Raw genomic sequence first — 24,134 nt, 5'->3', positions numbered from 1 at the left:
TTCATTCCGAACACTTAAAGCGAACGGTTAACAACAACAATGGTAAGTACAACACAGATTGTTACTTATTTAATATTGTTCTTGTTTTAATTTTGCCGACTTGTTAAAACGAGTGAGATGACGCGAGTAAGGTAAAATATTTTATGATATCGTTTTTTTACATTTTAGTAATGCTTCAAATTCGAGTGTGTGCAGTAATCATGCATGTCGGCATGTCTCTTATGGTTATTTGTATCGGCGAATAGAGCTTTCAACACGAAGTTTCAATCTCGCTCGTTTTCAAAATATCTCGCTTTAGCCTTTATTAAATGACTAACTTATATTTGTATTGTTTGTCATAAGTTTTTCATTTTTAGTGCATAATTTTGAACCATTTTTTTCAGGAAAGAAATTGTGCTGCCGAGACGATGCCAATGACGGCAACGATACCAACGATCGCGATGACGATGCCGGCGATGATGCCGGCAACAGCGACGACGGCCACGATACCGGCGATGATGCCGACGACGGCGATGACGCCGACGATGCCGGCGATGATGTCGGCGACGATGCCGACGACGGCGATGACGGCGACGATAGCGACGACGGCGACGATGGCGACAACGGCATCAACATCGTCGGCAATTTCAATTACATTAAGTGTAAGTATTACGTTTTATAAAAATATTTAATTAATTATGATTTCATGTCTTAACACATGTTTTAACATTTATTATGTATTTATTATTAATATTTATTCCTAACATTTTCTTTCAGAAAGAAGAATTAAATACCCAGGTAGCACACACGGTCTTATTGACGTCAATTTTAGGTCATATTTCGTCCAAGACGTCATATGTCTTCTATATGACGTGTATTTGACGTCCTATTGTGGACGAAATTATGACGTTATGAAAAGGACGTGAATTAGACATCTTTTTAAGACCAAATTTTATATTAATAATTTTATTTTTATTTTTTAAGTTTTTCTTAATTAAAATAGACTTTGTTCGTTCCACTTTTAAACTTTTTACTTATGGTAACTATATCGATATGTGATAATGCGGTAATTATAGCATAAGTAAAGGGATCAATATATGTAAAGATATTTAAACACAAATAGAATGATGAAAATAAAAAGTATAGGCAATGAAAAATATAGTTAATATTGCTTCATTATTAATTGCTGCGTTTGCGATTTCATCTTAGAGCATGGAAATTTCATATCCATATGTATAATGGCATCGATAGACTCCTACCCTATCACGCGCCTGTCGTAACAAACGATCACCTGGGCTTATGATAAGGAGAACCTCATTAATGCCGTTCAGAATATACGTTTGAACCGAGTACATGTGAAGCGAACATGTGCGCTTCTGGGTTCTTGATTGGACAAGACTACGACATGATTTGCATAACAGTGCAATAGCACAGTATACACTGTGGCAACAGCGGGAAAACGAGAAATGTAACACGTGCGCAATAAGTGATTCTGAAGCCGGTCGAAGTTTTGTGTATCTATGTGTATCTGGCGTGTCTGTTATAAAATAAAGAGAAAATAATATATTAGCAAAAAGGTAAATATTGTACACACTCCTTTTTCAAACTTATTTCTTTTTCTTACATGTGCAATATACGATTATTAATAGGATCAAGTTCTTCGTCAATTGTTATTAAGGATTTGCTTTTTGTTTTGAGATCGTAACCGGCGAGTATTTGCTTTCACATTGTGCCTTTACATATAAAACTGATGTGTACAAATTTGTTTCTATATAAATTGCAGGATTTTATTATTATTATTTCTGTGGGTGAAAAAGTTAGATACATATATTAATGCACAAATTGTGATATTGAAGCCTAACCTACAATACTACATAAATTACTATGTGTATTTATGTCAATAAGGAACACAAATGTAAATATTTGTTATATTAACATTTTAATAAATTTGATAGAAGATTTCAAGCGTACAGGTGAGTTTATTAAAATACCTGTCTAATCTTGTAATACATAAATATATACATATGTATATTATACTATGCTTTGTCTTTGCAGGCGAAATAATCCAAAAATAAGTATGGCTTATGTTGTTGTAGAATTTGATGAGAAACACGGCGGTGGTGTAGCTGCTGTTAACAGTGCGTGGCTTACACCTTTTAAAAAGGAAGTTTTTTGGCCTCCGTATAAAGATCAAAATAAATTTGATAAAGCTTTGAGAACAGGGGAAACAGTTGATACTGAAAAATGGACACTGCACAATATTTCGCGTATTTTTTACAGAAGTGGTAAGTTAGTTTTCCATATAAATTTATTTGTTTATTCTACATATATATATATATATATATATATATATATATATATATATATATATTTATTTATTTTACATATATATTTATTTATTTATTCTACATTTTTTCTAAATTGCATATGATCTTATAAAGACAAGAGAGAAACTAAAACAGTCAGAAATTATATCAAATTTGGAGAGTGAAGAAGAAAAGGAAGGTATACGTAAGAAACGGAAAAGAATATCTAGAAAAATATATAATTCATCGTCAGATGATGAACAAGAGGAAGAACTAGGAAAACAACGAGAGAAACAATTACCCAGATCACCCCTACTAAAACAAAAAAATTTTAATGCTTCTAAACATTTAGAGAAAGGTATCTCTTTATTTTACATATATTCAAATATTTGTTCTATTGTTTTATATATTACCTTGAAGAAATAAATATTTGTTACATTTATTTTCAGATTTTACTTTGGCCCGTTCTGATTCAGCTTTGTCGATTAGTACTCTCAATACAAGTGAAAATATAAGCCCCAGTGTAGCAAGTACTGCAAGTAATTCTGTTAATAACATTTCAACGACTCCACGTTCACATCGTCAATTTATTCATACAGCGGATAATTTTGGTTTGTAAAAGCTGATTTGTCAAAGTAGATATAATGTCAACAGTTTTTATAATGAAATATTTTTCAGAAAAACTTGTTTCCCTGATATAGCTACTGTCAAGGAACAGAATGATGAAATATTGCAATGGATGAACAGACAAAATACAAAAAATGTAAACAATGTGACCGGATTGCCTAATATACCATTTTCATTTCCATTGAACACAGTTGAGGAATTAGATCAGTTAGATGTTTACTTGAAAGCAAATAATGATGATAATATAGCTTTGGTATGTATACGCAATAGCATTTGATACCATAGAGCACGTAGATAATGTAATTTCTTTTCAGTCGGCATATTTGGCTAGTCTGGATGGAAATCATGTACCAAGCAAAACAAATAGAATTTTGAAATATATTTTGACTGATGCTGTGGCGATAAATTTTAATTATTACGGCAAACGTTCACAGAAAAGAGCCTTGTTGTGCCTCCGGAGAGGCACGGTAGTTGGGATCGTTTGCCGGAAGGAATTTGGGAATTCGGGCTCCGCCTGAGAACTTTATTTAAATAATTCGGACACTTTCCACATTAAATAAATAGATTAATATCAGATTTATTTGTGGTTTGGTTTATTTACAATGTTCCCGCACTTTCGCTTACGTCGCGTATCACGATAACGGTTATCTTAACGTGCGCGTGTCTAGAATCGAGTTTCGGTCTCGAGACTCGCCTCTCGCTTCTTCGTGTATATTTCTGCCGACTGCGTGGCTATTTAATATTATAATAATTATTGATATTCGTTTTGACACTCGCGGTTGCTAGAGATATTACTCGCGTAAAGGAATAAAGATTGCCCGCGTAATATTTATGGTAAAGACTGCCCGCGTAATATTTATGGTAAAGACTGCCCGCGTAATATTTATGGTAAAGACTGCCCGCCGTTCGTTAGCGGTGGGCCTTTTTATTAACTCCCCTTGGTTTCCCAAGAGGGGATCGTTTAGCGACCAGACCATGCGTCGTGTCGCTCGATTTTGCGGCAAGATCCGGATGCAAGCTAAGGAGTTCTAAGTAGGACTTCTTTGCTTGCATTTTCGCAATTTCCTTTCTGCTTTTCGGTAGGACTTCTACGTTGCATTTTCGCAACATCCTTATTCCGCGTGCCTTGGTTTCCGCGTTTTCGTAATGGGTGATTGCGCGGTCGCTCGGGCTTCGCGCGTGGCTCGCGTTGTCAGCGCTTCGTTCGGTCAACGTTCGTAACGTGATCTGTATTCGCGTTACACGTTGAGCAATATCTTATTGTATAAAATAATATCTCTTTAAAATAATATGTATCTAATAATTCGTATATAGCCTTCTCGGGCTATAACATCCCTCCCCCGTAAAAAAAAGAAAAACGGAGGTGTAAAAGTGACGTTTTTCGCAAAACACACTTATTTTAAAAATTATTTTTTCTTATTCTAATGTACAACATTTTTCCCGTATACAATATGAGATATAATCGTTTCTTATTATTCCTATACTTATCTAAAATCGTGTACTTAGACTTCGTTTTAGTATGGGTTTTGGGAATCTGTAGGACATACGTGGTTCGTCTTCTTCGTATATCCTGACTGACGGTCGTTTTGTATATTTCTTTTTATTTTTTACAATTATATAAATTATTAATATTATTATAATTATTGTGGTTATTCCACTCGTCGCCATAGGATATACGAATTGTTTTTTCGTAAAGAATTTGTCATTATTGTCCTGTAAATCATTGTTTATATCTTTCAATTTATTTCTTAATTCTGTTAATTCTGAATGCTGTACGATATTCTGTTGTTTCGTGTCTAGTATGTCTGTATTGTCTCGTATAAATGTAATATTAATTTCCGGTAAATACGTTTCTATTTCGTTACCTTGTATGACTTCTTTTGATTGGATCGTCATTTCTGTTGTTATTAATTTACATTTATTTTGGAGGGTAATTTGCCCTGTTCCTTTAATTACTTTTCTAATCTCGTTATAATTTTCGCATTGAATTATTATTGATTGTTCGTGTACAGTTGAGTATAGCCAAGTAAGTGGCTGTTGCAACGATATCCATATTGTTTCTGTCGCAATTACATGTTTATGTTTGCAAGCCTCGTTTTGGTTTTGTGGTTGCAAGTACATTTGTATTTCGCACGGCGCGTTTGAGTTGATACGGTGTATTGGTTGGGTTTTCTCAGATATGTATCTGGAATTTATTTGGATACACTTTTTTAAGTCGTCCTCCGTTATTATGATATACGTTAATCCTTCTCTATTAACTACGATTATTTCGTGATTTATTTCCGCGTGCGTAAATATATTTTTATGATCGTACGTAGGTAATGGGGTTACCTTTATTATATCGTATACTGGTTGTGAGATTAGTGGGAATCGCAATACAGTAAATATGATTGATCCTTCACGGTATGCAGTTATTTTAATATATTCTTCTAGTGCTAGCCATTCGTCGTTTCGAATTTCGAAAGGGAAATATAAACCGTGAGGTAATTGGATAGCTGCTTCTTTTAAATGTGTTATAATGTCGCTAATAGGTGTTAGTATGGGGTGCATAATGCCCTTGCGTACATACGTAAGATATTCTATTACATCTTTCGCATCCCGAATTAAATCTGTTATCATCGCGATGATTACCGTAAAATGTTCGGTTATTTCTTCGCGGTTACTATATTCTCGAACATAATGATTTAATAATTTACCGTTATGGTCTAATATATTTTCTAGTTTATCTAGGTGTACTATCGTACTATTTAAGATTTTTATTTGATTTTTCGCGACGTGTTGAATGGTTTGCTGGTTATTTTGTAGGAGATTTAATTGTTCGTTTATTAATTCTCTATCATTCGCGTCCATTGTACCGAACAATGTTTTCGCTATTCCGCCTATTCCGTCGATGAGACCTCTACGTCCATTCGTCCGTGTCTTATATAGCGTATTTATTAGAGTGATCAATTTTGTTAATTGTTTCGACTCGTTTGTTACGATTTCCTTTAAATTATCACAAGTGCGTTTATGGTGGAATTCCGACTTTATTTGTTCGCACATCTCGTTGGTTTGTTGGATGTATTGATTTATTTGCCATACTTTGTCGTTTAGTGTTGTTATATCTAATTTAATGACTAATTTCCACGCTTTGGTCGCTTGCTGTAATTGCCCGATTTTTTCGAAATATATGCCGGGATTGTGTAGGAATTCTTGAATTTTGTAAGGTGAATCCGTTTCATGTTGTCCCGTGCGACTCTCGGCCTGTCGACTGTTCCAGCTGACGAATATCCTGTAATTTCATATTAAATGTTTCATATAACCGCCTTATCGGTTCTCATTTTATTAGGTTTCTTCTTGCTGGCTTTTAGCGTCGTGTGGTTTTTTATTCAGTCGTGTTTTACTGAGTATACCACTAGCATGGTTTGTGCTAATATAAAAGATCGATCTCGCTATTTTCCCTCTTCGGAGGAAGGTATCGACAATGATGGTGAAGTGCTGGTTATTGAGCCTCAAGAAACAGATATGAATGAGGTGGACGACGGGTTCGATAGTGATTTTTGGGTGCCTCGTTATGAGCCTCCCGATGGATTTATTCCCTTATTACGACGACTTTGGTTGGAGATGCCTATACGCATTCGAGGGCGCGTTTTTGATTTTCATCTCCGTCCTTCACTCCGTGAATTCGAAGAACGAGGTCGTGCGATGGCGCAGATGCGTCGCGCTTTATATCGGATGCGAATGGTCGGTCGTTCCAACAACGAATAGGTAAGTTTTTTATTTTAATTTTCTATAAATTGCTTTAATTTGTTTGTATGCATGCGCACCGCTTTTCTTCCTTTCTTAATTGTATAATTCACGTCTGAATTTTTTTCGATTATTACGTACGGTTCGGTCCATAGGGATTCAAGTTTCTTAGATCGTCCGCGTCGGAGCGTCTCGTCGTAAACTAATACTTTGTCGCCGACTTTAAATTTTATTTCTCTAGTACCTTTGTCATACTGTTTTTTGGCTTTAATTTTTTCTTCTTTAATATGCTCTTTTGCGAGCTGACTCGTTGCCCTTAGTCTTTCTTTCAATTCTTGCGCGTAATCGTCATAATTGTATGTCGGTTTAGGCGGTCTCGTCAGTGACGTAGGTAGATCCGCTTGGTGCCCGTACACTAATTCGAAGGGTGTATACCCCGTAGCTGTATGCGGCGTCGTGTTATACGTAAACATTGCGAACGGTATCCATTCGTCCCAGTCTGTCTGGTCTTCGTTTATGTAGTGTCTTAAATATTCCGCTAATGTTCGATGCGATCGTTCTAACGCGCCATTACTTTCCGGATGATAGGCAGTTGTCTGTATTTTATTTATTTTTAGTAATTTACATGTATTTTTAAATATTTCGCTGAGGAAATTTGTGCCTTGATCCGTTAAAATTTTTTCCGGTATTCCGTGTTCAAGTACAATTTTTGTAACAAATTCCTTGCTAACCGTGTTCGCTTCTTGATTTGGAATCGGTATTGCTTTGCTGAATTTCGTTAAATTGTCTTGGAATGTTAAGAGATATTTATTTCCGTTTGTTGTAACTGTTAACGGTCCTACAATATCTAACGCGCATTTTTCGAACGGTTTAGTAGGCGTATCCGTAATTATTAACGGTACCTTATTTTTTCGCGATAATTTATTTTTCTGGCACAATTCGCATTTTGCGATGTATTTTTCTACATCTTTCGTTATTCCTGGCCAATTATAATTTAGGCGGATTCTTTTTATCGTTCGTTCAACTTCTTGATGTCCTCCTGTGGGTGCATCATGATATTCATATAATATCTGTTTCTTGTCTTCCTCTGTGTATATTTTTTCTTCGTCGGAGTTTGTTTCTTCTTCTATTGCGAGGATTTCTCGTTCTTCCTCTTCTGTTTTATGCGCTTCTCTTGTTACATTGCGGCTCAGTGCATCGGCGTTCGCGTTCGCTCGTCCGGCCTTATGAATGATTTCATAATCATATTCTTCGAGTTTTAATCTCCATCGGATTAATCTTGATCCGGGATCATTCACATTAAATAACCAGATTAATGGTTTGTGATCGGTTACGATTTTGAATTTCGTACCATATACGTATGGCCTAAAATGTTTTACAGCCCATACAATCGCTAATAATTCTTTCTCGGTTGTATTGTAATTCTGCTCCGCCCGCGATAAAACTCTGCTGGCGTAAGCAATTGGTCGGTCATTACCTACTTTTCCTTGTGACAATACTGCTCCGATTGCATAGTCGGAAGCATCAGTGGTCACTATGAATTCTTGGTTGAAATCTGGATACATTAGCACTGGCGCCGTCATTAATTTTTCTTTTAATATTTCAAAAGCATTTTGCTGTTCCATTGTCCACTCGAATTTTTCCGTTTTCTTTGTTAATTTCGTTAGTGGCTTGGCTATTTTTGAAAAATCTTCTATGAATTTTCTGTAGTATCCGGCTAGTCCTATGAAAGATTGTATATCTTTTACTTTCTTCGGCGTCGGAAATTCTTTTATCGCGGTTAGCTTTGACGGGTCCGGAGATATTCCATTCTCCGAAATAATGTGACCTAGATAAATTACTTCTTTGCGCAAAAACTCGCATTTATCTGGTTGCAATTTTAGATTATTTTCTCGGAGTCTCTGTAGTACTTCCTTGAGTCTTCTATTGTGGTCCTCTAGGCTCGATCCGTATATGACGATGTCGTCTAAATAAACTAGACATTTAAGTCCTTGCATTCCTGTTAAAATTGAATTCATCAATCTCTGGAATGTTGCTGGCGCATTTTTCAATCCAAACGGCATTCTATTAAATTCATAGTGTCCGTAGGGCGTTGAAAAAGCTGTCTTTTGTTTATCTTGCTCAGCCATCGGTATCTGGTGATATCCTGACGCTAAGTCTAGTGTAGTAAAATATTTAGCGTTTCCTAGCTGGTCCAGTATATCGGTGATATTGGGCAGTGGAAATGAATCGCCTATTGTTAAATCGTTTAGCTTCCGAAAATCTACTACTACTCGGAGCTTAGGTTTTCCGGATGCGTCGGCCTTTTTTGGTACCACCAATAAGGGTGCGTTCCATTGACTCGCGCTTGTTCTGATTATGCCATTTTTTAGCATTTCTTGCACTTGTTTATTTACTTCCGTTTTGTGCTTTTCGGGAAGACGATACGGTCTCGTGTTCACCGGCGAGGTGTCGGCGCGCGTGTTTATCTCGTGCTCTATCGTCGCGGTGCACGTCAGTGGTTCTCCGTCCAACTGAAATGTATCGTAATATTCTTCGCATATCCGTAGGAGTGCCTGTTTTTCTTCCGTATTTAAATGTTGTGTGCGTAGTAGTTGTCATATTTGTCCGTGTCTCGAGTTAGTAGGCTTAAAATTTTTTCTTGCTTGTATCGTGTGTATTTTGGATTTGATTTCGCGTTCTATGTCCTCGAGTGTGACGTTCGGCGTTTGTATCTCGACTTCCGTATCGGTTGTGTTTATGATACTAACTGGACAAGTATAATCCTTCGGTTCTACTAAGCAGTTTCCAAGGTAGATTCCTGGAGCTGTTTCCTCTGCTCGTACTATTCCTATCCGATTTTGCTTTGTTATCGCTTTTACGATGGTCTCGCTGCGCGGTTTTAGAATTGTTTTGTTAAACGTATGGAATCTTAGCACGGCGTCTCCTATTTTTAATTGATTTTGATTATAATCACAGGATACCGAATGTTGTCGAAGGAAATCGATTCCTATTATTCCTTCATATTCTATCGGAATGTCGTCTCTTACAACGTAAAATGCATGTTTTACCTTGTGATTGTCCATTTTAATAGTGGCGTACATTTTTCCGATGGTATGTATTTTATGTCCGGTTATGCCTGTGAGCGCGATTTTACCTTCATGTATTAGTGTGTCATCTTTTAACTGTTTCAATTTTATTAATGAAATGGTCGACCCTGAGTCGTATAACATCTGTATTTTCCCGTCTTTTGCTTGTCGCATTGGTAATGTTATTAGCAATAAGTCCGTCTTTTTCTTCGCACGTGGCATATCTTTAATATGCGTAACGCGATACTCGGATGCAGGTCGCGGTTGTCTCTTTCTCGCTTCCTCCTGCTCGTCTTCGCTGCTGCTACTTGCGCTATCGGCGTTTCTGTTTTGTTGTCGCGGTTTCTTTCGATCGCGTATATTTTCGTCGCGCGTTTTTTGCTGATTTCCGACTTTTAGTTTATTTGTATTGTTTTTCGGTTTCCCTTTTAGACTCCAGCATTCGTCGCGGCTGTGTCCTGTTCTTTTGCAATGCGAGCAGTATTTATTTATCGCGTTTATTCGCGAGGGTTTTTCCGGTTTCGGGAGCGCGTATCGGCTGCTACGGCAATCGCGTCCGAAATGTCCGTTTTTTCCGCATTTAAAGCATTGCGAGTTTGAACTTCGACTATTTCGCGAGTAACTAAATTCGGTTTTATTTTTATTAGCAAAACCACTCGTTCTCGCTGTTCCCGGTCTGAGTTTTTCTTCGGCGCTCGCGCCCGTTATCGCTTCTTGGAGCGTCGTATATCGCTGCGCGCGTACGAGCACTTGTAATTCGTCGTGTAACCCGATTTGGAAATTTATTAATGCCTGCGCCTGGATTGTCTGTTGAATCGTGCGTTTGGATAATGCGGAATGCTCTTGTCCTTCGATCATTGAATCGTATAATTTCATCGCTAGTAGATCAACGCGTTGTCCGAAAGCGTACGCAGTTTCATTCGGCTTTTGTTTTAGCGAGTTGAATTCGATCTGTAAATGTGTCGTGCTTTGTTTCGACTGGTAACAAGTCTCGAGTTGCTGCTTTAATTCGTCGAACGTTTGTATATCTCGCGTCTCAAAGTCCTGCATCGCTTTCCCTTTTAATTTTGTAAATAAGATTGCTTGAATTAACGATTCTTCGTCTGCGGGGTTTATGTTCTGAACAGCGTATTTGCACGCGTTTAAAAATTCTTGCAGTTTATGTCGCGAGGTTCCGTCGAACTCGGGGATCATCATTCTCGCTTCCTTTAACGGTAGATAATTCGGGGCGACGCTTCGTCGATTTCTGATATCGCGTCCCGTTCGCCCATATGTCGTTTCAAACGCATCATTATCGTTTTCCCTGTTAATGTCTGTATGACGGGGTAATTGCGCGTCCGCGCTCTCTAATCGCGTTACTCGTATGTTTAACGAATGGATGTCCGCGCGTATTTCATTTAAAATGTGGATTATCTGTGTATAATCTCCTTTTTCTTCGCGGTTTCTCTCGTGGGGCGGTGTGTGATCCGCCTCCACTATATTTCGGTCCATTTGGTGAATGGATCGTCGCATCCTTTCTATTTCCTCGTCTACCGCGCTTTGTGGCAGGTTCGCGGGAGTGTTTTCTCGCGGATTTCGCGATTCGGCCATATTACTTTCTTGTTGGCTATAAATTTCTTCCGGATCGAATAGATCGCTTTCGTAGGAAGTTAATGAGAATTCGCGCCGTAGGGATACTCTACTTGGAGTTCTACTAATATACGGTCGCGTACGTCTAGTCTCGCGTTGAGTGTCGTCAGTGGGGTCAGTCGTATTACGCGGGAATAGGCTTTCGTCAAAATTGTTAAACGGAAATTCGCGTTCTGTGACGACGTTTTCCGGTAACTCGGGCTCGCTTTCGCTCGAGTATTGAGTTTCTAAGTTTTTTCGCACGTTATAAGAATTTTCTCGCGGTGCTAAACTTAATTTAATCGCTCGTCGGGCTGGTTCACTCAGTAACCACGATCGGTTCGCTATTGGTTTCGGTATGTTAGAACCTTCCGACATTCACGCTATTATATTTATTAAATTTTTTCGGACTTACAATAGTATAACGGCTCGCATGATCGCTCGCTGTGTCAGTAGGTTGCTGACGCTGCAGTCCTTCGCTCGGCGGCTGATACGGCTGACGATGCTCGTCGTACGGCGGTCGTTGTCCGGCGTCGGTGCGTTGTCTGTAGAGTTATCGTAGGTCGCGATGCTTGGCGGCTCACGTTTCTGCTACAGCTGTTGTGGCGATGCTCGTTCTGTTGTCCGTGCGGTGTCTTCCGTTGATTGTAGTTTCCGTCAGCTTACGTTTTACGTGTGCTGGCGTGCCTGTCCTGTTTACACTCTGGGTGCTTTGCAGGTCTTGGGAAGGCTTAGCTGCTGCTTCCGTCCGTCAACTTCAATTGAATTGATTGTTGGCGTGCCCGCTTTTTAACACAACCGTGTCTTTTGCAGGTCTTGCTTAGTTCTGGCGATGCCTCGGCAGATCCCACCGCTGCCACCAAATTATGTTGTGCCTCCGGAGAGGCACGGTAGTTGGGATCGTTTGCCGGAAGGAATTTGGGAATTCGGGCTCCGCCTGAGAACTTTATTTAAATAATTCGGACACTTTCCACATTAAATAAATAGATTAATATCAGATTTATTTGTGGTTTGGTTTATTTACAATGTTCCCGCACTTTCGCTCACGTCGCGTATCACGATAACGGTTATCTTAACGTGCGCGTGTCTAGAATCGAGTTTCGGTCTCGAGACTCGCCTCTCGCTTCTTCGTGTATATTTCTGCCGACTGCGTGGCTATTTAATATTATAATAATTATTGATATTCGTTTTGACACTCGCGGTTGCTAGAGATATTACTCGCGTCAAGGAATAAAGATTGCCCGCGTAATATTTATGGTAAAGACTGCCCGCGTAATATTTATGGTAAAGACTGCCCGCGTAATATTTATGGTAAAGACTGCCCGCCGTTCGTTAGCGGTGGGCCTTTTTATTAACTCCCCTTGGTTTCCCAAGAGGGGATCGTTTAGCGACCAGACCATGCGTCGTGTCGCTCGATTTTGCGGCAAGATCCGGATGCAAGCTAAGGAGTTCTAAGTAGGACTTCTTTGCTTGCATTTTCGCAATTTCCTTTCTGCTTTTCGGTAGGACTTCTACGTTGCATTTTCGCAACATCCTTATTCCGCGTGCCTTGGTTTCCGCGTTTTCGTAATGGGTGATTGCGCGGTCGCTCGGGCTTCGCGCGTGGCTCGCGTTGTCAGCGCTTCGTTCGGTCAACGTTCGTAACGTGATCTGTATTCGCGTTACACGTTGAGCAATATCTTATTGTATAAAATAATATCTCTTTAAAATAATATGTATCTAATAATTCGTATATAGCCTTCTCGGGCTATAACAGCCTTCTCAGATTTATCCCTGAAAATTTTAATTGTGGGTAAGTGTATTTTTAAATTAATTTTTTGTATGCATAAATGGGCATTTGCTTTTTTTCTTTAATTTGATGTAATTTACCGTATATAATTCTTATAAATTTTAATTAATAAGAATGACGGGCAATTTGTACATAACTTAAATAAAATTCAATTTATAAATTTATATAAATTTACATTTAAATCCACTTTTAAACAAATCCTTAATTAAAACTTTATTGCTAAAAATTTTTTTATTGTTACTTATTTAAATCTTAGAAATTCTACATTTTAATTTGAATTAAACTTATCATCTAATTTACTAGATATTTTAAATCTTTTAATATAATTTATAATATGGCTTAAATTTGAAGGCAAACTTGATATTTCTTAGGTGCAGTCAAGAGAAGCGTTACCAATACAACCGATAAAGAAATAGAAGATGCAATAAAGGTTTGGCTGAAGCATGCTTAAGATCGTATGAAGAAAACGAGAGAAAATGCCCGAAAAAATTAGGTATAAGTTGAAACCTATTGTAGGTAAACGCCAATTTTATCGTAGAATTGCACTAATTGTTCGTAAAACACTTCAAATTTGTGATAAGGAACCCAACATAACACATAAGAATATTTCACTTAATAGCATATATGAAAATAATAATAATGATGATGCACTTGATAATAATGTGTCAAATATATCACATGGGAATATTTCACTTAATAGTGAAAATGAAAATAACGATATTAATAATATACTTAAAAATAATGTGTCCAGTAATTATGATGCAACTTTATCGCTAACGTTGTTTGACAACACTTTAGTTTCATCTGATTTAAATATAAATTTAAATAGTACAGTTTCTCAGCCATGTTTAAACTTAAGCTTAAGGCAGTGGGCTCTTAATTTTAATGTCACACATTCAGCAATTACCGGTTTATTACACGTATTACACGTTTTTCATCATGAATTGCCTTTAGACTCCAGAACGTTATTAGAAACGCCAAGAAATATTAAAACAAAACAACTCAATAATGGGCATTTTTATTATTTCGGTCTGAAAAATATTTTAAAATCTATTTTATCGCATATAACAGAAAATTTTGGAAATAAGTTAGATATCAGTTTTAATATTGATGGACTTCCCCTATTTAACAGTTCAAATTTACAATTCTGGCCGATTTTAGGACTAGTAAAAAATTTTAAAAGTAATCCCTTTGCTATTGGTATATTTTGCGGTAGATCAAAACCACAGCCTTTAGAATTATTTCTAGAAGATTTTATTAACGAACTTCTATATTTGTTGCAAGAAGGTATTGAAATCAATAACAAAAGGTATCACATTGCTATCCACAGTTTTGTGTGCGATGCACCTGCTAGAGCATTCATAAAGTGTATAAAATCCCATACTGGCTATTCATGTTGCGAAAAATGTGTGATACAAGGACAGTATATACAAAATCGAGTTGTACTTAAAGATATATCTGCACCGAAAAAAACAAATGTTTCTTTTGTTAACCAAGAAGATGAGGATCACCATATCGGAATCTCTCCTTTAGTTAAATTAGGAATCGGAATGGTCACTGTTTTTCCAATTGATTATATGCATGCTTGTTGCTTAGGAGTAATGCGAAAATTATTAAATTTTTAGATAAGTGGTGCGTTGGCAATACGATTATCTAGTCGTAAGGTGAATATTTTATCAGAGCAATTAGAATCCTTAAAATCATATATACCGTTAGAATTTAATAGAAAACCCAGAACACTTCATGAGCTTCCAAGGTGGAAAGCGACAGAGTTCCGTACGTTTTTATTATATTTAGGACCCCTTGTACTAAAAAATATAGTCGATACAGCCGTTTATGAGAATTATTTACTTTTTCATACTGCGATATCAATTTTAATATCTGCAAAATTTATATCAAAATTTAGTTGTGCATTTCCACAAGAACTGTTGAATATATTTGTTAAACATTGTGAACAATTATACGGCCAAGAATTCTTAATCTATAATGTACACATATTATGTCATTTAGCTGATGATGTGCAGATTTATAGGCTATTAGATTTATTTTCATGTTTTCCGTTCGAGAATTATCTTGGCCAAATTAAAAATTTAATAAAATCTCCTAATTACCCTTTGCAACAAATTGGTCGTAGATTACACGAAATGAATGCAGCATTAGAGAATAATTTACCTATCATAGAAAAACAGTTTATTCATGCTGTAGAAGATAATTTGACTCCATTACCTGAAAAATTTAGAAGCGTTTTCTGTAAGCAATTTAAAAAATTTAAACATGGAGATTTTACTATTACCACACATTCTTATTCAAGTGTAAATTCGTATTGTTTAATGAAAAATAATATGCTCATTCAAATTCAAAATGTTATAAGTCTACAAGAAATATTTGTTGTTGGAAAATACTTCACATCTTACGATTCTCTGTATAAGTATCCCCTAGATTCAAAAGAATTAAATATTTATGTTGTAAAAAATTTAACACATGAATCTGATATATGGCCTTTTCATGATATACTTGCAAAGTGCATTGTGTTTCCTTTTGATAATTGTTGGGTTTCTTTTCCTATTATTCATACATATTAAGAAAATATGGTAAAATATTAGAGCAAAACGTTAAAATAAAAGAAGAATAACATTTTGAATAAAATATTAACTTTTATTTTTAAAAAAATTTTATTTTAAAGAAACATGTGTACTCTGTTAAAAACTAAGATAAGTGAGCTTAAAATTATGTTTTCATTAATTGAAATGGTATATATACAAGTAAAATTATATTTTCACATATAACACTTAAATATATAATACACATATATGTGTGTTTCATATTTATAATACTTGAATAAAGATATTTTAAACTCAATTATCTTAAATTAAATTTAAGACAAAAGTTGAATTTTTTTTTATTAAAGGCTGTGCTATAAAATAGATAAATGCTACAAATAAGAATTTATTTTATCGTTGCCGTTTATATAGGTAGAGTCTGTATTAGATGCTCAGCCATTTTGTTATCATTTGAAAGTCTATTTTGTAAAGTACACAAGTCTAAATATTGTAAAACATACATATGTATAATAAATAAATATATTTTGTTTAAATATTTTCGACTTTTTAAAATTCTTAATTAACAAAAGAAATATGGTACACACACACATATCTTTTTAAATTTAACGTTATTTTTAAGGCAATTTTAAAATAATTATGACGTCATACTAATGTCATCCGATGACGTCATTTATGCTGTGACAAATGGCCGTCAGTATAGGGTCATCAGTATGACGTCATACTAACCGTCAGTTTGACGTAAATCCTGACGAAAACGTACGTAAAAAATACGTTTAATTGACGCCGTTATGCTACCTGGGTAATATGATAAAAATTCGGCCGTTCAATCAGCCCTAAGAGGATGGGGAAGAGGAAGAGGAATACAAGAAAGGGGTAGAAAAGGACAAGGAAAACGAGGACGAGGAAGAGGAGGACGAGGGATAAGAGGACGAGGCAGGAGCAGAAGGGGCAGAGGGGGTGTTAATATGTATTTCTATAATTGAATATTATTCTTTTATAACATTTATGCATTACTCTATAATATTCATGTATAGCTGCTAAAGCAAGAAAATCTGAGTACAAATAAAAATATAAGTTTTATTTTAAACAAAAGCACATCCAAAAGACCTTTATTGGAATCATCAGATCATATCCCTTATATTACCTTCTACTTGAAACATTAACATCAGTGAATCTACTAAATATAACGGCATCTAAGGAGGATGCGTTTACATATTTGAATACTCCAGATCCAAGTCCAAAAAGGATAGAAGAGTCCATTAATTTGCCAACAACTACTTCATTATTAGCAGAACACCCTACTAATGATACACATTCAGAATTATCACTCATAATGGTACTCATAGCGATCAAATATACAGGGTGTCCGACATGTAAGTAGCCAAACGAAAAGTGGAGATAGATCGGGTCAACCTAAAGCGAAAAGTCCTATACCATTTTGCTAAATTCGCAATAATTATTATGTTATTAATTAAAATGTCTGAGCCAATGAGCGCGTGGGAAGCGGTAGGCCGGAATCGATAGAAATGTAAAATGGCTTACTTGTTTATGTCTCTTAGCGTCGGAAGTATCAGCTGAGCGAGAGAGGCGGAGTCACGCAGCGAGCGGCGAGCGACACCGCGCCGAAAAATAATTATCATGCATCGAGTGATGAGCGATGTCACAGCGCCGGAAAATAATTATCCTCTCGAATTGTTTTTTCGATGGCAAGAAAATGATGCGCTATCATTTCCACACCACCTTGCGGTAGATAAATTGGTGCGCTTTTTTATAGTGGTTTTCCCTGTAGGCCTAATCCACTCTCAATATTTAATGCAAAAATTGTTCGAAATGTCGTCCTCCTTCTCGTATGCAAAGTTCAAATAATTCGAATAATGTTGCGCGTAGCACGGTGCGCCATATCCGGCGTAATGGTATTAAAGGCCGCAACAATAGCTTCACGTACCTCGATTTCTCTATCATTACGCCAGTGCTCGATTAGACTTTTTATGTATCCCCATACAAAAAAGTCTAATACATTCATGTCTGGCGACCGTGCCGGCCAAGTGATCGGACCACCACGACCTATCCACCTATCTGGATAACGGGCGTTTAGAAAATCGCGTACCTCTCTGCGAAAATGAGCCAAAGCTCCGTCGTGCTGAAAAATCAGCTGCGCCCGCACGCGAAGCGGCACATCCGCGAGAAGACCTGGCAACTCGTTCTCGAGAAAATTTTGATAAATTGTGCCAGTTAAACGATGTGGTAAAAAATACGGACTAATTTAAAACTACAACCAGACAAATGTGAATTTTTAAAAACAGAAGTAACTTATCTGGGACACGTAATCAGTAAAGACGGAGTAAAACCAGATCCGGAAAAATTAGAAGCAGTGCAACGATTTCCAAGACCTAAAACACCTAAAAATATTAAACAATTTTTAGGACTTGCAGGATATTACAGACGCTTTATACCGAACTTTTCCAAATTTGCCAAACCATTAACAAATTTATTAAAAAACGACACCCGCTTCGAGTAGACCTCCGTGCAAGAAGAATCTTTCGAAATCTTAAAACAAAAACTATGCGAAGAACCAATACTACAATATCCAGATTTTTCTAAACCATTTATTCTAACTCGATGCATCAGGAATAGCCGTTGGAGGAATATTATCACAAGGAGAGATAAATAAAGACCAACCGATAGCATACGCCTCACGAACCTTAACAGATAATGAATTAAAATACGATACTTACGAAAAAGAAGCATTAGCTATTGTATATTGCGTTAAACATTTTCGACCATACTTATACGGAAGAAAATTCACTTTAGTTACAGATCATAAACCTTTGATGTGGTTTAAAAACGCACAAGACGCAAATATGCGAATACTCCGTTGGAGATTAAAATTAGCAGAATACGATTATGAGGTTGTATACAAAGCAGGAAAAACAAACGTAAACGCAGACGCATTAACCAGAAATCCTGTAAATATCGAAGAAATGGATTGTAAAATTATAAAAAACAAGAAACTTTTAAACCCAGATAACCCTAAAGATGCACGATTAATTACCGAACTATTAGAAAAATCCGATAGCAAAGAAGAAGAAGAAGGAGATGACGATTTCCATTTATATCTTTCCGATATGGAAGAAAACGAAGAAATAATAGCTGAAGGCGATTTATTAAAGAATAATAACGATATTCTTTCATTTACACTAACAGAACTAAATGAACCAGATCATTTATCAATTACCGAAAATACATGATCCTCCGAAACAAAATAAAATTCAAACAAGAAGTCAAACTGCAAAACAAAATATTGAAAAAATAAAACAACTGACGAATTGCATAACGACGGAGAAGAGATAGAAGAGACTGAAAAAATAAATGACCCGCCGGATAAAGATTCTAACAGTGAAAAAGAAGATGAAGAAGAAGAAAATGAGGAAGATATTATCAACAAAAATTTACAATCAAGAAAAAGGAAACCCACATTTATTGAGAATAGAATAATTCATGGTATAACGTTATAGACTCGTGAGAATTATTATTTTTACGAAAAGATAACATGGTATATTTCGTCGATACTCAGGGAACACCTTTAGATTCAGGCTCACAAAAACTTTTCGAACGAAAAGAGCTTCCGAACCTAGGATTTCTTGTCTTAGGAAAAGCTAAGGCTATAAACCATAAAAATCATTATCATCTGGTTTTACCCATCAGCGAGGGACAGCGGGAAGGCACTACGACTACCCTTAACCAAATTGTTAAAATCTTAACAGACTTACGAAATATAACCGAAGATTTAAAATTAGAAACATTTAGTATCGCAAAAACCGAGTTTATTAATAATGTCCCATGGAATGACGTTAAATCACATATACAATCAATATTCGCTGACGCTCCTACTAAAGTTATTATTTGCCACGGACTAATTAAATATCCACCGAAGGACTTACATTCCGTTATAATCAGTGAAATGCATTGCTTACCGACGGGAGGACACCGGGGAGTCACAAAAACTTATAACCGAATAAAACATAAATATTACTGGGAAAACCTAAAAGCAGATGTTCAACGGTATATACAACAATGTTTACAATGTCAATTGAAAAAACTAGTCCGAGTAAAAACAAAACAACCTATGATAATTACAGATACACCAGAATCTTCTTTTGATAAAGTAGCTATGGATATCGTAGGCTCTTTACCTAAAACCGAAAGAGGAAACCAATATATTCTAACATTACAAGATCAATTAACTAAATTTTGCATGGGAATACCATTACCGAATCAAACTTCCGAAACCATGGCAGAAACTTTTGTAGACCGATTTATTTGCGTACTTGGAGCACCAAAAGCAATATTAACGAATCAATGCAGAAATTTCCTTAGCGACCTAATAAAGAAAATTGCAAAATTATTTAAAATTCGTAAATTTCGCACAACAGCCTTCCATCCTCCATCAAACGGATCCTTAGAAAGATCACATCACGCATTAGGCGAATATTTAAAACAATACGCAAATGAACAAAAACAATGGGATAGATGGATTAGCTTTGCTATGTTTAATTATAATACGAGCGTACATGAAGCAACAAAGCACACTCTATATGAGCTGGTTTTTGGAAAGATAGCACGTGTTCCATCGAACGAACTTCTACCTCCTGGGGATAAATTAGCAAATTACGACGAATATTTAATTACAATAAATCTTGTCACTCAACTTCACGCAATTCGGGGAAACGCACGCGATAATGTAATTCAAACCAAAGTTAGATCAAAAAATTATTATGATAGAAAAATCAACCCGCAAACTTTTAAATCGGGAGATCAAGTATTTTTATTAAAGGGTCCAAAACCAGGTAAATTCGGAGATCAATATACTGGGCCTCACGAAATTCTAGAAATCTTGAATAAAAATAACCTAAAAATTAGAATAAAAAAGAATACTCGAATTGTACATCCCAATCGCTTACGAATTTCATATATCAAAACTAATAAATAATTACGAGAATTTTCAGATGGACCTTAGAATTGGAAGACAAATCACGATAATAATTTTAACAAAAAAATAATAATTGAAATTTTATCAAACAGAGTAATAGGAACAGACTCAACTTACCAGTTACAGTATATATATTTCCCATCGTGTAAAATAAGAGAGAACATAAGCGAATGCGCCATACTGTATTATTCAATTGTTAGATTAATCAATATATTAAAAACATATATATACACACATATATGTATTTTTAGTATTATTTTTATATAAATATTATAAATGTTATTGCGTTTAACATTAATTTACAAATTAGCATAATATTTAGATCAATCATTATATAATAAACATATATAACAAAACATAACTATCTTTTCTGAAAAAAAAATTCTTATATATATATATAAAGATTATCTGATCATCTGTAAAAAAAAGGAGAGGAACAATGAGCTAGAAAATATATTATAGAAGAATTATATCTGTTGAGAATAAAAGATAATCGCGTTTAGTACGAACTGGGGTTCTTTTTGCACATGCGTGGCAGGGTGCAGGCGAGCAGCGGTCGCGCGCTTTCTAGTGACGATCGTCAGTCAGTCGTACTGTAACTCGCGGAGAAGAAACACGTACTAGTCAAGCAAATAAACGATATCTAAGTACATTTCATAAACCTGTCTCTCTCTCTCCGTCTTCCTTTTCACTCAATCTGCTTTGACAGGTTATGGGCCCAGTTACCAATCCTGTGCAATAGTTGTGTGGAAGGTAGAAAGAGTTTTTTTTTCTCGAGAAGTTTCCGCCAAAAACACGTGGCGAAAAGTTCGCCATTGTCGGTCGTGCGTAAGTGTGAGATCGGCCTCGTGTGAACAAGAGATTTGCATCCGCGATGTCAGTAGGCATCTCAGTAAAGAGCGTCAAGAGCTTCGACGGGACGAACTTTCAGGGATGGAAGGCGCAAATAAACGCATTATTCCTGATCAACGATGTTCTGGACGTGGTAGAGGGTACAAGAAGAGCACCGGCAGTCGTTGTCAGAAACGAGGCCGAGTTAAAAAGGTTTATAAACGACGATGCCACAGCCAAATTCATCATCTTGTCGAATCTGGAAGAGTCGCAACAAGTGTGTGTGTTATCCTGTGAAAACGCGAAAGCAATGTGGGATAAACTATGCCTCATACACAAACAGAAGACAGAGACGAATAAGTTGGGGCTACTGCAAAGATTTCATGCGTATCGTATGAATGGAAGAGATTCGGCAGTACAGCACGTGGCGAAAATCATGAACATGGCGGGTCAGCTCAAGGATATTGGCGAGAAAGTGTCCGATGCAACCATAATGGCGAAGATCTTAGCGAGTCTGACTACAAAGTTTAACACGCTACAGATCGCGTGGGACAGTGTAGATCCGGATCGACAAACTTTGAACAATCTACAAGAGAGGCTCATACGAGAAGACATACGACTCAGTGCGGACGACGAGTACGACGACGCAGCAAGCGCGCTGGTCGCAACGAGAAAGGAACGTGATAAGAAGAAATCGCGAAAACCAAAGAAAGAGATAGAATGCTATAAGTGCCATGAAATGGGACATTTTGCGCGGGAATGCAAAAGTGCGCGTCGAAAAAAAGATAGCGACGAAGAATCTCGCGACTGCGCGTTCGTAGTGGAAACCAGTGAAAAACCGAGTGCGTCAAGTGTGAAATGTGCGCCCAAAAATCAAGCGGAATTCACCTGCAAACAGATACGAGAACTGATGGCGGCAGGCCAAAGCGAGGTCTGGCTCATCGACAGTGGAGCGTCGTGACATCTCACTTACCGACGGGAGTGGCTTACCGACTATCAAGTGAACAAGTGTGGCGGAACTATCTCGCTTGGTAATAATGAAAACTGCGACATTGTCGGAGAAGGAACGGTACAGATTAAAAAGTTAATCGACGGTGTGTGGCAAGACGCGCGCATCGAGAAGGTATTGTTCGTTCCGAAGTTACAAAAAAACTTGTTCTCGGTGGGTACATGCACAAATATCGGTTTCGAAGTACGTTTTCGAGAAGATTGCGTTGAAATAGTGCGCAATAACATTGTAATCGCATCGGGAATGAAGCAAGGCAACGACGTGTATCGCATGCTGTTCAAAGTCGTGAAACCGGATAGTGTCGAAGAAGCAAATGTCGCAACGACGAATCTGAGTGTGTGGCACGAGCGACTGGGACACGTGGGAAAACGCGCGATACGTGAGCTAGTGAAAAAGGGCTTGGTCAGTGGAGTATCGCTGTCCGACAAAACTGATTTTTTCTGTGAACCATGCCAGCTCGGGAAATCCCATAGATTACCGTTAAACAAAAACCCAGTGAAAGTAATGTAGGTTTTATTTACAACAGATATTTATTATAAAAGAATTAAGATAAAGATTTAAGAATACAAGGAATATACGAATGTAGTACAACTCTTAACTGACGGCGAAGGACTGACTGACGCTCGCTGCTGCTCGTCCGTTTATGCCCGGAGAGTAAAAGACGCCGACCGAAGGGTAGCGCTTATCTTTTCGGACTCGCGGCTAACCTGTGATCTAGCCGCATACGTCAAAATAAAAGAGTGCGCACGCGATAACAAAAATCTCTTTTAGCGGCGACTCGCTAAAGGATTCGTTACTACTTTATGATCTAGCCGCAATATCGACATGCGATACTACGCATATCGGTACATATAATACGTACTTAAATCCTACATCTCGGCCGTCCTGTAAGACATTCGTCCTCGAATGTTAATTGTGATTTTTTATTCTTTATTTTTCGGTTCCTTCTTCGTCCTCGCTTTCAGGTTCATCTGTATCATCGAAATGCAACCAAGGTTTCATATAATCGGCAGACGTAGAAGTTTCTTGCGCTCCTTCATGTTCACCTATTTTCGCAACTGTATACCGATTATTACGCATTCCCTTAGTTACACGATAAGGGCCTAAAAATTTACTACGAAATTTAAGTCCCGGACCGAATTGAGTTCTCTTAATCGCGACAAGATCTCCGTCCGCGTATTTTAATGCTACTTTTCGTTTTTTGTTAAAAGTCTTTAAATTTTCTCTTTGGATCTCGGCTATTTTTTCTTTGGCTTCCTGTCGGATATCGTCGCGTTCTTCTTCGAACATTCGCGCCCATTCGCTTTCAATCATCTCGCGTATTTGTGTATCTTCTCTTAATCGCATGTGAATGCCAAACATTAATTGGAACGGTGTTCGGCCCGTGCTCCTGCTCGGTGTAGTGTTTAAATATCTCTGAGCAGTATCGATAAATTTAAACCATTCTTCTGGTTTTGGGGCCGACAATTTAGTTAAAAGTGGTATAAGGGTACGATTTACCCTTTCGACTTGCCCATTACCTCTAGATATTCCCGTGGTAATAAGATGCTGAATTTTTTCCTCGGTACAATATTCTCTAAACGCGCTTGATGTAAACGTACCGCGATCTGATATGATTCTACGCGGGTTTCCAAATACAA

General features: G+C 37.0%; 1 protein-coding gene and 1 pseudogene across 1 annotated transcript; both read left to right on the top strand.

The window, feature by feature from the left end:
* LOC138933519 (uncharacterized protein PF3D7_1120600-like) lies at positions 1 to 14,808 on the top strand (annotated as a pseudogene).
* On the top strand, positions 14,509 to 18,182 carry LOC138933587 (uncharacterized). The gene is made up of 4 exons (XM_070296407.1): positions 14,509 to 14,526; positions 14,729 to 15,655; positions 16,758 to 17,037; positions 17,944 to 18,182. The coding sequence occupies exons 1-4, from the start codon at positions 14,509 to 14,511 to the stop codon at positions 18,180 to 18,182; spliced, it is 1,464 nt and encodes a 487-aa protein (XP_070152508.1).
* The last annotated feature ends 5,952 nt before the right edge of the window (positions 18,183 to 24,134 follow it).

This window comes from Polyergus mexicanus, unplaced genomic scaffold, assembly GCF_030449975.1.
Source record: "Polyergus mexicanus isolate NDT 795.1 unplaced genomic scaffold, iyPolMexi1.0 SCAF_5, whole genome shotgun sequence".
NCBI classification, from domain to species: domain Eukaryota; kingdom Metazoa; phylum Arthropoda; class Insecta; order Hymenoptera; family Formicidae; genus Polyergus; species Polyergus mexicanus.
Note: the sequence above shows the minus strand (reverse complement) of the source record. Positions and strands in the feature narration are given on the sequence as shown.